The following is an 18,056-nucleotide window of genomic DNA, read 5'->3' as shown; positions in this document are numbered from 1 at the left end:
TTTTTTAAACAGAGCAGCAATAGTGAAACTTTTTCTCATCCAGAAAGTCAAGACTGATCTTCCCTGGTTTTCCTGGGTAGCTTCTCAGGAATGTCAAATATATTGAATCCTAACTAGATGCTAGTCAGGTATTGGAGTGAAACAGATCTTAACAAAACAACAAGCAGGACATTAAACACAAAGGCCCTTCCCCAGCCACTCCAATCTTTGCCCCTTGGTGTGGATTTGATTCCCATGCCAGCCTTCAGAAGGCACAGGACTTGAGTTCCTATGGTAAAAACCAAGAAAGTGAAATTAACTTTTTACACATTCTTTATTCCCAAGAAGGAAACCAAGCAAAAGCAGTGCAAACCCGTCCCTCTCTTGGCAGCTCTTCTTTATTTGTCAAAGGTCAGTGCTGCTTATTTTGAGTGGGGTTTTTCCCTTAAAGTAGTGGTGATCAACCTTTTTTTTTTAGCCCCCAGGCGCTCCCTCCTTAGACTGGAGGCAGCTCTTGGCAAACGCCAGCTCGTAGTGTTCAACTTCTTGTAAAGTTTTCACTTGTTGTTAACTCCTAGCTGCAAAGCACGCAGAAAGGCCCCGGCAGGTCCGCAGGCACATGCACACCAGGCGCGTCCGACGCCGAGTCGAGGCGCAGCACGGCCGCCAGGGGCCGCTACAGCGCCGCAGAGCCGCAGCTTCTGCCCCCAGCCGCGGCGCACGCGCCCTGGAGCCAGCGAGGCCCGCAGTTGTACCGGGAAGGCTCCGGTTTCCTACCATGCAGCGCGCGCGAAGCTTCAGCTCTATGGTAACCGCTGGGGAGCAAAGACCGGAAGTGGCGGGAGGGGGCGGAGCTGGGGACAGCATGGCGACGCTGGTGCTGGATAACGGCGCCTACAATGCCAAGATCGGCTACAGCCACGACCGCGTGAGGTGAGCGCCCCGGAACACCGCTCACAGGCGGCCGCGGGCCGAGCAGCACCACCTGCAGGGCTCCCCGCACTCGAGTGTCTGGCTGTGGAGGGGGCAGCTAGAGCCACGTTTGGCTTGGCCCCGGAAGGAGGGGTGTGTTGGTCCCTGCAGAGCAGGATGGGCCTGGTGGTGCCGCAGCAAGGGGGAAGTGGAGGATTTCTGCAGCACCTGCTGGTGGAAACATCAGGGAGGCCAAAAGGTGCTAGAGTTCATTTTCAAGGGAGAAGTGCTGTCAGGCCGGCTGCTGCAATGCCTAGCTGAATTGTCTTTTCTCTGATGCCTGAAGAAGGGTGCTTGTGCCTGAAAGCTTGCAATTAAAGGAATCTTTCTGCAAAAATCTAGGTGGTCTAATAAAAGATATCGCCTATCGTGAGTTCTGATTCCTTTTGCTTCTAGATCAACAGGGCTACAACTTGGATACTGGTTAAACAGTCTGCATTTATTTTATTTTTTTTTGCTGTTTCAGTGTGATTCCCAACTGCCAGTTCCGGTCAAAGACGGCCCGCCTGAAGACTTTCACTGCCAATCAGTTGGACGAAATTAAAGATCCCTCTGGGCTTTTTTACATCCTCCCTTTTCAGAAGGTCATGTGAGATCAGTTGTGTAGTTTCACCATTGTAGTCTGTTGTGGGTCTATGGTGCTTTAAGGAATAAATTGTTTGGTCTTGTGGTATGGAGCGTTTTGGGGTTTTTTTTGAGCAATGTAAACACTGTTTAAAATAAGAATCAAGTATAGCAATGTGACGTTTCAGTACAAAGCATGAAATGTAGCTTCTATAACCTTCTACCAAATGTTATTTATGTAGGAAGCATGATTTGCAGTATGATACCTGCTATTATCCATTGATTTCTGGGGAATACCACAGTGATACTATTAGTTATCTTTGGGGGGGGTGTTCCCTCCTTCCTGTTGTATATGCTTAACATTTTAAATAGGACTGGAAGGATTTCAATAATCTTAATGAAGAATCTCTCATTTCCAAGTTTCATCAGGCTACGTATGCCTATAAAAACCAGTGTTGGAGGCGTGAACATGTAAAAACGTTAAGTCAGTAAATATAAGTTGTATATTCTATATAATGCTGTCGTCTTTTTCCTTTTTCTTCAAACTTATAGGGTTACTTGGTAAACTGGGATGTCCAGAGACAGGTTTGGGATTACCTTTTTGGAAAGGAAATGTATCAGGTAATAGAACTTGTAAATAGTTGTGTATTCTAAATGCCGATTCAAAGTAATCTGAACCAATTGGCAAATTCACTTTTTCAGATTGCAATCAATATCTGTTGAACTTTCTTTCAAAATCCATGATGTTTAGAATATTGGAAAGGGTATTAATTCAAGCTTTGTAGTAGTTCGTCAGGTTGTAATTCTGCAAATGGAGTGTCTCTGCTGACTTCAGTGGAAACATTCACCTGGGATAAACATACATGCAGGGGTTTGCAAGTTTAGGGCTTCCGTTCATAAAAACACTTGATTGTTTTCATGAATTTGTTTGCAGTGACTGGTGTTATTATTGAGAGCATGGGGAAGTGAAAGACAGTGGCTGAAGTGCAAGTAGGGGTGACATTACCTGACAGTTATAGTCTTGTGAGATCAGGTTGTCTCTTCTATCCATGAATTTCTCATTTTTATAATAAATTAATGTAACAATGCCAAATCTAATTCCTCTTGCCTTAGAGAGCATTGAAGCTTCTAGCCTTTATTTTGAAGGTTTCTTGCTGTTACAGCTTGTAAAACAGTTCTTTGTAAGACCTAAGGGAGGCTAATGAGTCAAAGTATCTCGTCAAGATATTTTTGTATATATTTAGGTAAAGTTGGGCTGGTTTTAAGCTATTAGGTTGTGTCAGGATACACCATATTAGGGAAAGTCTGAACCTAACTGTTTTGAAGAGTGACCTCAGAAGAGAGGAATTGGTGATCTCTGTGGTCTACCTCCTTTAGTGGCCAAACATTGTGAAAACCCTTCTTAGTCTGAGATCTGAATATCTGAAGAAAATCTGCTGCTGAAATTTTGGCCTTGCCGAAGTTGGAAGGAATTTTGTCGTTGATTTCATTGGGGTCAAGATACCACTTAAGGTGACTAGTGAAAACATGCCTCAATGCAAATGTTTGGGTTTTGAAGAAAGATTTTTTTTAGTTAATAGAATTAACAGGAAGCTTCTTTTTATAAGGTTTTTTTTTTTTTTTCCTTTCTATTTTCTCATTGAAGTGTTGCTTTAAGATGCATAAAGAGAGAGCTTTTTTTTTTTATTAAGGGATACAGCATTAAAATGGGTACACTAAGGGGTGCTGTGAATTTTTAACACGCGTGATACAGCAGTGACAATTTTATATATAGTTTGTTTAAAAAAAATAAAACGTTCTCACCTCTGAACTGAACTCCATATAGATGTAGCTGGTGGCAATGCTGTTCGTTACCGAAGTGCGACCTCACTCACTCTTCTAAAAAGAATATTGAGAATATGATTCTTAAAATTGCCTTTTTTCCCCTCCTTATAGGTGGACTTTGTAGATACCAATATTATTATTACTGAACCTTATTTTAACTTTGGTTCAATTCAAGAATCTATGAATGAAATCTTATTTGAAGAATATCAGTTCCAAGCGGTTCTTAGAGTAAACGGTGAGTTGATGTTTTGCTTTAATGTGCTTAAACCTAACCTGTGTGTTAAGGAATGGACTTCATTTGTTTTCCTGACTCTTGAGGAGCAAGGCACTTTTCAGTATTCCATTCCAAACCTGGATTAGATTGTGTATATATATACCTAATGTTTTTCCTACACTTACTATTTATTTATAGCTCCATAGAAGATCTAGGTATGTAACAACAAAAAATGTGAGGAGCAACAGGGAAATAATCAATGCGACAAACATGCTTTGTTTTAAATCTCCATTCTCTGTCAAGACTGGGTTAGTTTCTGCTGACAGGTATCAGAGATTTCATAGTCACATTTTAAACACTGTTTAATGCCTGAGAGCACTACTCTAAAGAACATCCTGTCGATCTGTTCCCATTCTGCATTCATCAGTCTCTGAAAATAAGGAAATGTTAGCCACCTTATAACAGTGTGGAATATTTGTCCAGGTGCGCTTTTAGGCTGTCTCTTGGGCATGCTTATTAGCACACTTCAAAGCAGCTCCATTGCCCAATCTACATTGCCCAATTTCTGGAATGTATAGGTTGTGGAGCAGGAGTAGGTGGGATGCGCTTCATATTGGCATTCCCAGATCTAGCACAGAGGTTGCATGTACATGCCTTTTTGGATGTGGTAATATTTGAGAGGCTCATTCATAACTTGTTCCTTAGTTAGATGCAGTACAACCTATGGAGTACCTGAAAATAGTGATAATATGACTTGTCCAAAGAATAATCTGCAATACAGTACCTGCTCTGAGGGTCCTGAGGGATATCTTATGTTCACAGTTCTCTTTGTTTTGGAAAGGATTTAAAAAATTGAAAAGCAAACTGGGCAAATGTCTTAATATGTTTGTATGGAGAAAGGATCATAGCCTTTGTAACATACTGTAAATGGTGTATTTGACATCTGGGGCACAGCAAAGCTGATCCTGCTTTCAGTAACCGGAATGAGGTAGAATTAGGCCCTCCATTTTCTTTTTGGGAAATACTCTTGCATAATCTGTACTAATGAAAATCTTTTAAAAGACACTTCTTCTCAAGGGTTACAGTAGTTTATGATATGCTGTTCAATGGTGTCTTTTAAAGCCTCTTTTTAATTCACTTGAGCTTGTTAACGTTTATACAGAATACCCAAAGTAGTCTACTAGAGGGGTCAACCCAGTTTGGGGGAGCAGGGGAGAGGGGGTGGCTAAAAGCTGAATGCCTGTACTGCTCCCTCTCCCAAAATTCCTGTTCGTACCCACAGCTTCTTGTTTAGAGTGGAGTTTCTGAATATAAGAACTGCCATTTACTGGGTCTGATAATACATCCATTTTGCCTAGTGTCCTGTGCCACACAGTGGCAGAGAGTGGGTGCTGAAAGGGATAATGAACAGGGTACAACCAGGGTTTTTTCCACTGTTCCTCTCTCACTTGCAGCCTGCAGTGTTTCAGGTCCAGGAAGTTCTGATTCAGAGGCTGTGACCCTAACTCCCCATGCTCAATATCCACTGATGCACCTTTCCTCAAAGAATTTATCCAATCCCTTTTTGAATCTGATTAAACAATTGGCTTCCACAACATCTTGTGGCAATGAGTTCCATGCATTATAGACACAGTGTGAAAAAGAACTTCCTTTTGTTAGTTCTAGACTTATTTTTTCTAGTTTCATTTTGTGACCCCTAGTTCTTATTATTTACTATCTTTCACAATATAAATCCATATTTACCTTTTCTTCACCATTTAGTATTTTGTAAACACTTATGTCCCCCTCAAGCTTCTCTTTTCTAAGCTGAATAGGCCTAGCTTCTGTAGTCTCTTCTCATATGGAAGCCCCTCTGTATCACCAATCATTCTTGTTGCCCTTCCCTGTACACTTTCTAGTTTTTCTATCATCTTTTTGAGGTGTGGGCACAATATTCAAAGTGTGGATTTATGAAGGGGCATGATGCATTGCTTTGTTTAAAATTCCTTACTTAATAATTCCTAATATTTTGTTCGCCCCTTTGACAATAGTTGAGCATTGAGTTGATGTTTTTAGCTATCTGTTCACAATGACTCCCACATCTTTCCTGTGTGGTTATTAGGGCTGTGCAAAGCTTCGGTTGCTGACTTGATAGGAGGAGCTTTGGCCTGATTTGGCAGCTGAATCTCCAAATCTGAATCAAATTGGGAGATCAATAAAAAGGTCTGAATTGATTCAGAGATTTGGCAATTCAGGCAGTCTCCACTTGCTGCAGCAAGGAGCTGGACCCAGGCTCCATGCTGGTAAGTAGGGGGTTGGGACCATGGGGGGACCCCTGCCATGCCTCATCCCCTACTTGTTCCCCCAGCCCCCCTGAGCACCCCACCTGCTTTCCCAGCCCCGTTAATGGCTGCCCTGCCCAGCCCCAGCATTCCGGGGCTTTAAAATAAAAGCCACAAGCTCACTGGCTGTGGGGGGCAGTGGGGATTGCCCCCCTCGTCTGGCAGGCACATCAGGCTTGGCAGGCCTCGTCTGACCCCAGGTCTTTTTTTTTTTTTAAGCACCCATACGTTGGGGTTAGGTGGGGCAGCCATTGATGGGGCTGGGAGAGCAGGCAGTGGGGACAGCCTGTTTGATTCGGAGATTCAGCAGCAGCTGAATCTCTGAATTAGATTTGGCCAAATTGATTCGGTCGAACCTGAAGCAAATACTAGCCGCTTTGCACATGCCTAGTGGTTATAGCTAATGTAGAGCCCATCATAATTTAGGTATAATTTGGGTTATCCTTCCTCACAATCTGCCTTGGTCTTTACCTCTTTAAATAATTTTGTCTCATCTACAAATTTGGCTATGTTTCTACTCATCCTCTTTTCCTGACCACTTATGAAGATATTAAACAGCGCTGGCCCTAACACACATTCCTTTGGGGATCCCACCCTTTACGTAATTCCATCCTGAAAACTGACCATTAGACTGATTTTGTTTTCTATAAGACAATTTTGAATTCATGAATGAATTCCCTTCCCTGTAATCCTATGACTACCTAACTTAATTAAGAGTTTTGAGGGACCAATTTTGAAGTCCAGATATACTGTGTCAACTGGATCGCCCTGACCCACCTGCATTTTGACACCTTCAGAGAACTCTAGTAGGTCAGTGAGACAAAACCATGTTGGTTCCCCCCGCCCAGCAAGTTGTGTTCATCCATGTTCTGAACAATTTGTCTTTACCGGTCTTCCAGGAACAGAAGTTAAACATGCTGGCTGATAGTTCAGTTCCCTGGGTCCCCTTTGGAGTCTTTATAAAATATGGGTGTCACAAGGGCACCCTTCCAGTCCTCTGGTACCGAGGCTGTGTTTAGCAATCGAACTGCAATATGCAACCTGAGTTCAGCAATTTCCAGTTTGAGCTCCTTCAGGAGGAGGATTCTAGGATGAATGCCATCAGGTCCTGGTGTTGTGCTACTGTTTAGTTTATCAACTTACTGTACGACCTCATCTATTGAAACCTCAGTTATTAAGTTCCATTGTCTTGTTCCTAGAGAGAGGAGTAGACTTGGTGAGGGGAATCTCCCTAACATCTTCCACAGTGAGGACAGGTGTAAAGAAGGCAGTTTGTTTCTTGGCAATGGCCCTGTCATCCTTTAATGCCCTGTTTGTGCCCTTATCCAGTTTGGCAACAACTAAGACCAGTGAAGTTAGAATTAAAGGGAGACAAAGTTAATATTCACATTTCCTGAAGACCTTTAACTAAAAGTTTGGGGCTGAGGGAACCATACCTCTTTTCAGTTTGTTTTATTCTGTATTTTCTTCTATTTGTATGAGACATACCCTCCCACAAATTCCCCGAGGCAGTCTCTTAAAATCCTCCTTTTGAAATTTGTCAAGTTGAAATCCAGTCATTTTCTTTTAAGGAGAAGAAGAGAATGGTTTGAATGCTTATAAAAAGATTATTTTTCATGAGAAAATGGCACACAATTTCAGTTGGTTGCTAGTGATTTCTCTTCTATTTCTGGTTCTCTGTACTATTATTTGTATTATTGAAATAAGTCAAAGGAAAATGCTTTTTGTATTCAGAGTTAAGGATGTGTGGCAGGACTGCCCCTAGGGGTGCCTTGACCTCCCCTAGTGCCCTTGCCTACTGTGCCAACCTGGGCTTTGAATGCACCCTCTATCTTGCCCGCCACGTCTTTGATCTTTGTATTATCAATGGGAGGCTGCCTTCTTGGCACAGGGCCGGTCTTACTATACCGGGACTTTGGTTCTAGTCCCTGTGCTGGTCCTCTCTCGGGGCCTACTCAATATATGCGCCCCCTCCTGGGGTGTCTCTCTCTGACTGCGCCCCTTCTCACCCAGCCCGGACTTCCCAATGGGCTTATTCCCCTCTCGGGGCTTCGTATCTCACAGGCAGTGCCCCACTCGGGCCTGCCTCCCTTATGTTCCGCAGCCGCAGCCACTTGCATACTGGCCTGCGCCCCACAGTCTCTATGCCCGCACTCGCGCGCCCTGCCCCACTGGGGCTCTTCCCAATTGGGGCCTGTCTTGGTAATGCCCCCGTTGGGCTGGGGTCAGGACCCCCCACTACTTAAACCCACCTTCCTGGGCCCACGCCCTACTGGACTCTTCCCGAAGTTGCCCTAATGGGCTGGGGTCGGGACAACCCCACAACACGGCACCCTCTGTGGTGCCAGGAACTCCCCCACTTTACTGGGGAGATCCCTTGAGGCCTCTTCCACCCCTACAGCCTCGCCTGGTCCTTCAGTGTAATAATCACAACACCCCAAACAGAAACACAAGGCCCCTAGGCCATAACACGAATCTTTAAGCCAACCTGGCTATCCTTCTCTCATCCCTGTCAGGGTCCTCTCCACCCCGCATCCACATGCTGCTACACAACACCACCCTGCTCACTCTAGCAGAGCTCTTGCTCCTTGAGCTGCCAGAGGGGAACTGTCTCTGGCCTCAGCCTTCCCTGCTTATGAAGGCCAAGCCTCGCCCCCTGGCGTTCAGCTGATCCAATTAGTTCCCATGTCAACTGCCACCTGGTGCCCTAATGAATGGCAGCTGAATCCATTTCCTGTTATCAGTAGCAGGCACCCTAGTGCCCTGCTACAGGATGCTAACAATTCTTTAACTTTTTCCAAGTTTTTTTTTAAGATTGGTGAGAGAGGTGACTAAAGATTTGAATACTGCATCTAACTGAAAATGTACTTAATTCTGAATGGATGCATCCCATTGACAAGTTTTTCAAAATGTATGCTTCCCTTTGAAACATTTCTTTCTCTCCTCTCTTGCTTGAGTTTTTGTAATAGAATTGCTATTTTGTTCCACACTGGCAATGGTAGGTAGAATTTTGGTTATTAACCATCTCTGTTCCTTATTTGTAAAGTTCTTTGGAAATGAAAAGTGTTACAGAAGTGGTCAAAAACCAGTGAATGTTGAAAGAGTCTGGACATATCAGAAAAATCTGTTTAGAGTATGTGATGGATAGTATTTTATATTTTATATACAAATCTAAATTGTACATTCATATTCACATGGGGATGCTATTTTTATATTTCAGCTGGGGCTCTCAGTGCACATAGGTATTTCCGGGATAATCCATCTGAGCTGTGTTGTATCATTGTGGACAGTGGCTACTCCTTTACACACATTGTACCCTACTGCCGAAGTAAAAAGAAGAAAGAGGCAATTATTAGGTAAATGGACGTATTTCTTTAGTGGTATGTTTTTTGTCTGTTTTAAGATTGACCAATATATATTTTTTCTCCTTGTTTTAAGGATTAATGTTGGAGGTAAGCTCTTAACCAATCATCTAAAGGAGATCATCTCTTACAGGTAAGGATGAGCTAACTGTAAACAAATGACCCCTTGAGTCAAAGCTAACTAGAAGTCAGATTAGTTTTATTAATTTATGTGTGTTTTCATGCTGTCTTTAATCCAAATTTGAAGTGTCAGTCATAATTTCCCAGTGGAATTTTGTTTATTGAAATACACTGCAAGTGATACTAAGCTGCATCTACCTGTCATACTACATATATAAAATACAAGACCCTTCATATCCTTCAAGCGATCAGAACTGCTTTTGTAAGTTAATATATGTCTTATGTTAAAACATCAACTTTCTGCAATCTGAAAACAACGGTAACTGAACAGTGAAGAAAAATAAGCAATGTTTGGAGTAAATGATTTCTAACTCTGTAATCTTTATAGGCAGCTCCATGTTATGGATGAAACGCATGTAATTAATCAGGTGAAAGAAGATGTATGCTATGTGTCTCAGGATTTTTACAAGGACATGGAAATTGCCAAGTATGTATTTTATGTTCTAAACAAGCAATTTGATCCTTCCAAACAGATGACCCAAGCAGAGTGTGGGGCCCAGGGCAAATTGGCCTGTGTGGGGCCCCACCCCGGGACGTGAGGAAGCTGGTGGCGGATTCAACAGTGGGGTTGGGGGGTGCCAAGCAGCTGGTCACGCCAGATTTGGTACCAGATTTGGGGGGATGGGGGCATTGCCTGGTAGCCTGTTGGCAGCAGCCTGAGTAAGGCCTCCAAAATTTGGTATGTATTTTAACTGTTATATTGTTTTTTTTCCAGGTTGAAAGGAGAGGAAAATACAGTAATGATAGACTATGTTTTACCAGACTTCAGCACAATTAAAAAAGGGTTTTGTAAGGTAATTAAGACGTCGGGTTTTTAGAATATTTTTAGCAATGTTTGTTTAAAAATTCAGTGCAAAGTGTTGAGGGATGGAATTCTTTTTTGATTATATTGGTAACCCTTTCTGCACTAAGAATTAGTGTCTAACAGTAAAAGAGTCTTGAGTTTCATATAGTTGTAGAGCATCTTTACACATGCTCTGGGATGGGAGGGGACACTTTTTAGAGCGTTTCTTGGGAGCTGCTGTAATTAAAGCACCCACAGTATCTCATGTATTCAGTGTCCTGTGCTTCAGAATGGCAGTGGGGGACACTTTAACTAAAGCTTGTTTGACGAGCTTTAATTAAAGCACCCACACTTCCATTTTGAAACGCGGGGTTCAGAGATGTGGGTTTTCTGGGAAACTTTGAATTGGAAAATTTTCCAGTGCCCTAAATAGAGCGTGATCTGATTTAGCCTGTTTGACTTATATTTAGTAAACAACACTAAAAAAGTACCCCCGTGTTAATTTTAGGTTCCAGTAGCATTTAAACTGAAATATTTGATTAGGAAAAAAATGAAATACAGCACACTTAATGTGGTTTATGTGTTATGTTCAAACAAAATCAAAGTTTTATGTGGAAATAATTTTTTTTTATTGGAATACTTGTAAAAATGTAAAGACAAAACACAATAGCTTGTACTTCCCTTACATTGTTTGTTTAAATTTAAGAAAAAAACCCGAAGGCACTGAAAACTGTTGACACACTAATTTTAGCACACCCGAAGAACTGGGCATGATCTGCTATGCTTTAGTTTTGATTTGACCTGCACAGCCAATTAGGTGGATTCATAATTTGATTTTTGGCTTGGATTATTATGTGAGTGTATTTACCCTCCTGCTTACAAATCAATAAAACATGTATGTACCCTCTTCCACACTTCCTAGGGATAATCACCTGAAAAACATTAATTACAACTTTGAAACTGCCAAGCTTGCCTAACATTGTATTGGCATCCATCCATGTTACTAATGAATTTTATGAAACAATGAATTTTTAGAAATAGAAAATTTCCCACAGAAAAATAAAGCACTGAAAAATTTTCTGCCCCACATCTCTGGCAGGGATCCTGAATACATGAGACACTGAGGCTGCTAGAAGCATGTTAATTAGCATGCTTCAGCAGACTTGATTAATCAAGTCTCTGCTCTGATGCATACTAATTATCGTGTCAGGCATGTGTATAGGTCCCCCTAGTAACTTGAGTCTGCAAAGTCGTTTTTAATATTCTTGGAAAACTTTATGCTACATTTTGAAAAACACTACCTATGGCATTACAACTGAATTGCTATATTTATATTTCTATGTTTCTTATTTCACTGAAAAATGTATAGCATGTCATTTGTTTTTTCTAACTTTGCTGGCTATATTCTGATTTGTTTGCTTTTATGCTCTAATTTTTTTTAATGAGTAATCCTGATATCTCTACCCCGAGAGGTATATGAAAAGTACAATCTAAGAATGACAATGGTTGTGTACTTTCCTGTTCATCTTATTCAGACTAAGTTCTGCCTGAAGTTTATTGATTATAGCACCTATGCCTATAAATGTTTACTTCAAATTAATATTTCCAAAGCAAAGGGAAGCAAATGATGCTAATAATGCACTGTTCTGATCCTGGTAACTTTCAGCTGCTTTCACTTCTGACCTAGTGAAGTTCTGGTAATGCTTGGACCTCAAATACTGACTTAAATCAATTGAAGTGTGGTTGCTGCAGTTTTTCTGGGGTGTTGTGTTATGTGGGTTTTGTTTGTTTTTGTTTCTAAAAGCAATGTCTTTTGGTGATCATGCCATTGTTGGAATGTTGGGATTGAACTGAATGCTGTTTTCCATTATAGCACCTTGACTTCTATTACTTACACTTTCAAGGCTGAATATTTCCATGCGTGTGCCCCAACCGAAGGAAATTGTTTCCAAGGCTTAATTAATCACAGAATCATAGAAAATTAGGGTTGGAAGGGACCTCAGGAGGTCTAGTCCAAACCCCTTGCTCCAAGCATGATTATCCCCAAGTAAATCATCCCAGCCAAAGCTTTGTCTACCCAACTCTTAAAGACCTCTAAGGATGGAGTTCCACAACCTCTCTAGGGAGCCTGTTCCAGTGCTTTACTACCCTCTTAATAAGAAAATTCTTGCTACTATATAACCTAAACTTCCCTTGCTGCAACTTGAGACCATTGCTCCTTGTTCTGTCATCTGCCATCACTGAGAACAGTCCAGCTTCATCCTCTTTGGAACCCCGCTTCAGGTAGTTGAAGGCTACTATTAAATCTCCTCTCAGTCTTCTCTTCTCCAGGCTCCCTCAGCCTCCTAAGTCATGTTCACCAGCTCGCTAACCATTTTTGCCTTAATAATATCTCTTAGCTAGCTTTTGAATTTTAAAGATGGTCTAGAAGAGAGATCTTATTTTTTAATCTCACATCCAGTCTCTAGGCCAGTGATTCTTAACCATGATGCTATAGCAGCCTGGGCTGCCTGTAGATCCTTTCAAAGGTGCCACACTATGTAGATTTATAAACATGATTCACAAGATAAACCCAGAAATTTCAAATAGAAATCCATAGTTGTGGCCTTTTTGCAACAGAAAGATTGCTCTCTCTTTTTTTAGTAGGCAAAAAAGAAGAATGGAAATTTTAAGATCTGGAACTTTCTGAGGGGTGCCTTGAGTCTAAAAAGGTTGAGAGCCACTGCTCAAGGTTACATGAAACTACTTCTTAGTAGCATCATTTAGAGATGTGAGGTAAAATTTCCAGTCAGCTAAATAGCTTGGACTCCTGAGTCTGTCTTAATTAGGTTTAACTAGCTAATCAAGAAAGCCAAAATCCTGTTTTAAAAAGAAGCCCCAAAAGATTACATGATTACATACAGCAAATTGTTGTGATCCTATTAACACTGATGCAAAAGTGGCCCTTACCATTTCTGCATGGTTTTTCTGTATGTTAATTTTGCTTAGGCAAAACTACAGATATCAGTGTGAAGGTTGGGTTGGAGCTCCTGCAAAAGCATGTCATCGGCAAAGTTTCCTGTTGTATTCAGGCTGATCCTACTGTCTAATCCTTACCCTAATAAAAATTCTACATTTTGAACTTAAAGGGGAAACGAGCATTTTGGAGTGTATATCCTCTCAAAAAAGTTTGTCAGGAAACAAGACCATTGTAGAAGGTTCCTACCTTCAAAATTGCTGTAATAGTCGAATATCAATCAATGAGATCAAATAAAAATATTATTCTAGTACAGAGCTTGGCAACTTATGGCCCAAGGAGCCATTGAATCCAGCCTGTGAAGCTGGGGCTTCAGTGATGGGATTTGCCCACACTGTGCCACTATGAAGCTGGGTGGTGGGGAGCTTTCCTATGCCATGCTGAAGCTGGGTAGGTGGCAGCAGCCAGGGCCTAGCACTGGCCTGCTTTAGACCCAAGCTGGGCCATTCTAGCCTGCTGACAGAAATGGTTTTTGACCACTGTCCTAGCATGTTTGACTACTTTTCTTTTAAAGGAGATAGTCTTTCATGTTTGTTTCGTTTAATTTTAGCCAAGAGAAGAAATGATTTTAAGTGGAAAATACAAGACTGGAGAACAAATACTTCGTTTAACAAATGAAAGATTTGCTGTACCAGAAATACTCTTTCACCCATCAGATATTGGCATTCAAGAAATGGGAATTCCTGAAGCCATTGTTTATTCAATTCAGAATTTACCTGAAGGTATTTAACACTATTTTCAAATATGTTCTTGAAATTGGAATATTTTTTAGAGCCCTAGGCTTATTGATATACAAATCATTACAGAACTACACATTATGATTGAAGTGTAATGTGTTTAATTGTGTGTACTTACTAGTTATTGCATCACATGCCATCACACTGCACCTCTCCTACTCCTCCCTGGCTATGCTATCCCCAGTCTGCATGCCTTCTCAACACTGCATAGGTCCCTCTGCCTCACTTGCCACAATGCAATGGCACTGCCATGCAAGGTCCCTGAGTTCTCAGAAGCCCCTTGGCATGCTGGCCCACTCCACCTTCCAGAACAGCAGAAGCAGAAGGAGGGAAGTGGAGCCCAGAGATTCCAGCAGCAGCAACTGGAGAGTGAATGGGAGCAGCATTGAGACTGGGAAGTTGGGGGCCGCAGTTTTAATCTTTTGGAGGCCCTGATGCAATCCAGAGGTGGCAGTTGGACAGCTCTGGGGTACACTGCTTCACATCACAGCTGCCCCCATGAAGCCAGGAAGCTACATTAGTCATAGAAATAAAGAATAAACTACTCTTTCCTTTAAACTGGGTTGGGAAATTTAGTATTTATGAAATCCGCTTCTTTTCCTCCTCACCTTCCTTTCCAAATCCTGAATACCTCATCAAGTAGAGGATGCCACTTACTTTTCTTTTTTAAAAATGTGTGATTAATCATGCTCACACTACACAGGATAACATTCAAGCAGGGGGGTAGACTAGATGGCCTTGTGAGGTCTTTTCCAGTGCTGCTTTCTTATGGTCCTGAGTACGGCCATTGCACATGCACATTGCCTAGATTTGGTTACCCATATAATAACTTATATTTCTAAATGTGACCACTAGCACTCTTCTAATAATATTTAGAACAGAGCGAACAAGCATTAAAGAAATTGGAGAGAACTTTTTAAACGTGTTTTTTTTTTTTTTCTTTTTAAAGAAATGCAGCCTCACTTCTTCAAGAATATTGTTTTGACTGGGGGAAACACTCTTATCCCAGGCTTCAGGGATCGAGTATACTCTGAAGTTCGATGCCTGACTCCAACTGATTATGATGTTTCTGTTGTTCTACCAGAAAAGTGAGTCCTAAACAATTTATTAAGTGAATTTATTTTCATATCTGGCTCTTCTGACAGAATTGGTATTGTATAGAATTCTTTTACTGATTTTAAGATGCTTTAGCTGCGGCACTTTTTATATGCTATCATTTAACTTAAGTTGATATCTTTAAGTTGCCCAAAATTGGACCAGAAGGGTGTTTTTAAATCATTCTAGTCAGTTTTTAGTTGACTTAAAAAGCTTCCATACCACCTGCCTCTCCTGTATGTGACACAGTAAAAACTTCATTTTGTATATTTGCATAACAGTTAATTTCAGCGAAATATTCATGATAGTAAATTCCTAACACTGATGAAGTCAAGTGAGTCAGCATACAATCTAATGCATATGCCATCTCTGAATCTGAAGAAGTTCAAAGTATTACAGAGTGTGCCACACCAAGTCACTGGGCATGTAGTTGCTTTTCCAGGTTTGGAGAGTGGCAGCCATATAGGGAAGCACACAGCAGTGGTGAAAATTATTTTAAAAAACTTGAAGGAATTACAAAAGCTCCATTCTACCAGAGGAATGCTATATTGTAGGTTATTAAAAGTATGAAATTTGGACAAATACACTAGGACAGACCTTTACCTTTTTAAAAAGTATTATGGGAAGATTTATATAGCTGATGCAGGTGGCTCAGTCATCTAAAATTCTGTGTATTTAAAGAGCATTGTTTGGATGGGTACATACTCCAGATTAGTATGTTGCCATTTTTCAGGTATGGCTATTCACTTAGGGTATATGCTATGAAATCCTTACCTAGCTTGTGAGGGTGAAAGACTAAGTCAATCCTAGTAGTGGGAGTTAAACCTTGGGTTCAAGGCAGTGTTTTAAATCTTATAGTTAAATTGCTGTCTTATATTATCTGACTCAAAGCTTGCATAATTAGTATTAGCCATATAGTATTGAATACTAAATTGGGGAGGGAGGACGTGTTAAAGACTCATTTCCAAGTAAGTATTAAGTAGGTAAATGGTCATTTTATATGCCTGGAAATTAAAAGGCTCATCGCTTCTCCGCCTCTTGAAGACTCAGATCAAGTGTGATCTCTCAAAAACCCCAAAACAAATTGATTGGGATGTCTATAGAGCAGCAGGGATGTCAACATTTGTTGGGCCCACAAGCCACACAACCCACAAGCTGTAATATTAATTCCTGCAGCTGCCAGAGCAGATGTGGTACTTACTCCCTGGTTCTGGATTCTGGCTGAAACAGTGGGGATTAATGCTGTAATGATGAGCCCTGATAACTGAATCTGCCCTGTAGAAGTGGGTTCTCTGACCTGTGAGAAGCTCTGTAGGCTGGAAGACCCAGTTCTGTGAGTTATCTGGCCTAGGGGCCATAAGCTTGACATTCCTGCTGTCAAGAAATGAACAGAGTCTTAAGCTGAAGCCATAGTATTTATAGTAAATGTGTGATGCATCTGTTTGTATGTGGATATTTGATTAAATAAAAAATTAGTTCTGTCTGCAGTTTAACAAGTTCTAATTAAAATTTGCCTAACTTCATAGTGCTTCACTTCTTCTTTAAATGACTCATTTTCAAAATCACTTGGAAAGCTGCAGTATTAGAGATGAGAGAATGCAAGTGTTGGAATCAAATATCTTCATTAGAAGTTCAGTGTTAACATGTTTGGTCACTTTTACCCTCACTACTGTGAGTGATCTACAATTCTCAAACCCAGTAAAAAAATCCTTGGGGATACTGCTGGCCAGGCTTTCTTGCATCTTTCTAAATGGACTGGCTAGCCTGTGGGAGAATTATGAGCAGATTGTGACTCTCTCCTGGTTTAACATCTTACTCAGAACTATGGCTGTTTTCTTCTAAGAGGAGACCTGTCATTTTAACAATTTGCTGTTAAAATTCTATACAATTTGAAGTATTCAAAATTTATTTACTAACCCTTTATGATAAATTGTCTTGTCTTCTTTTCAGCCCTATTACTTACTCTTGGGAAGGTGGAAAGTTGATTTCTGAAAACGACGATTTTGAAGACATGGTAGTAACTCGAGAGGACTATGAAGAACACGGACACAGTATTTGTGAAGAGAAATTTGATATTTAAGTAACTGATAGATACTCTGCTGTTTCACATTAAGTGGAACTTAATTAAACAACAAAGTAATTTTCTGTAGGCTAGGACAGTGTTTTAACTTTCCTTCCTATAAGACTATACAATTAGTAGTAAAAACTTGAATGAATTTGAACAATTCTATCAGAGGAATACTACGTTGCAGGTTATTAAATGTATGAATCATCAGAAATAGTTTGAAAATTAATGCAAAGTGTTAAAAATGACTTTTCAGTCTAAACTTTTTCAACATGAGTGCTACTGGTTCCAAAACTTGTATATATAGAAGACTATTCATCCTGACTTTTAAGATAGGGCCTATTTTCATATTTTTGGAAAAAAAATAAATTTAACATTTAAAAAGCTTGGTTTTTGTCTTTTGTAAATGGCTAGAAGTATTTAAAACTTGTAATGTCATCAGAGCAGTATACAACTACACTATTTTTTTGGCATATTAAGTTAACTAGTTGCACCTTTTTCTATAGATGCCTGATCTAATTTAGGAGAACTTTATTCTTTTTTTCAGTGTTTTAATACTTGTCCTCCCTCCATTTCTTTCTTGGCTGTTGATCTGTTATTAATTATGGAATAATTTTCTTACTACAGTGGATAAAGCATTTCATGTACCTCTTGCTTCTCAGGTAAAGACAGAAGCATGGGTTAAATGACAGTGATCAGTTATTTACAGGGACCTACTGAAAATGCGATTATGCAATTTTTGCAGAAACTTCAAATTTGGGCTGGCTTTGTGAAAAAGTGTAGGCTCCGTGCTTCTGGTGGGCTCGCTGGAGGTAAAAAAAAAAAAAAAAAACCCAAAAACTTACCAGCAAGCAGAGAAGCCCTGCAGTCTTGGGGGAGCGGGGAGCGTGGCTGTTCACAGCAGGAGGTCTAGGGGCAGGTTGTGGGTAGAGCTGGCTGCAGG

The 18,056-nt window shown here is 40.7% G+C and overlaps 1 protein-coding gene across 1 annotated transcript; it reads left to right on the top strand.

Moving 5' to 3' along the window:
• The first annotated feature begins 756 nt into the window (after positions 1–756).
• On the top strand, positions 757–17,488 carry ACTR6 (actin related protein 6). Its single transcript, XM_090042846.1, has 11 exons — positions 757–912; positions 1,418–1,535; positions 2,068–2,136; positions 3,451–3,574; positions 9,095–9,230; positions 9,313–9,369; positions 9,745–9,843; positions 10,132–10,210; positions 13,767–13,938; positions 14,903–15,041; positions 16,999–17,488. Exons 1-11 carry the CDS (start codon positions 758–760, stop codon positions 17,126–17,128), a joined length of 1,278 nt encoding a protein of 425 aa, XP_089898972.1. The 5' UTR covers position 757; the 3' UTR covers positions 17,129–17,488.
• Positions 17,489–18,056: the final 568 nt, after the last annotated feature.

The sequence above is a fragment of the Crocodylus siamensis genome, chromosome 4 (genome assembly GCF_052110815.1).
Source record: "Crocodylus siamensis isolate JL-2025a chromosome 4, ASM5211081v1, whole genome shotgun sequence".
Taxonomy (NCBI): domain Eukaryota; kingdom Metazoa; phylum Chordata; order Crocodylia; family Crocodylidae; genus Crocodylus; species Crocodylus siamensis.
This window is presented reverse-complemented; position numbering and strand designations above follow the sequence as displayed.

What these genes read in the sequence shown, in the direction of transcription:
- ACTR6 (XM_090042846.1), top strand. Translation starts at nt 758, where the DNA reads ATGCAGCGCGCGCGAAGCTTCAGCTCTATGGTAACCGCTGGGGAGCAA. An exon ending in ACATCCTCCCTTTTCAGAAG is followed by an intron (nt 1,536 to 2,067) that starts GTCATGTGAGAT and finishes TCAAACTTATAG; the next exon opens with GGTTACTTGGTAAACTGGGA. An exon ending in TCTGTTGTTCTACCAGAAAA is followed by an intron (nt 15,042 to 16,998) that starts GTGAGTCCTAAA and finishes TCTTCTTTTCAG; the next exon opens with CCCTATTACTTACTCTTGGG.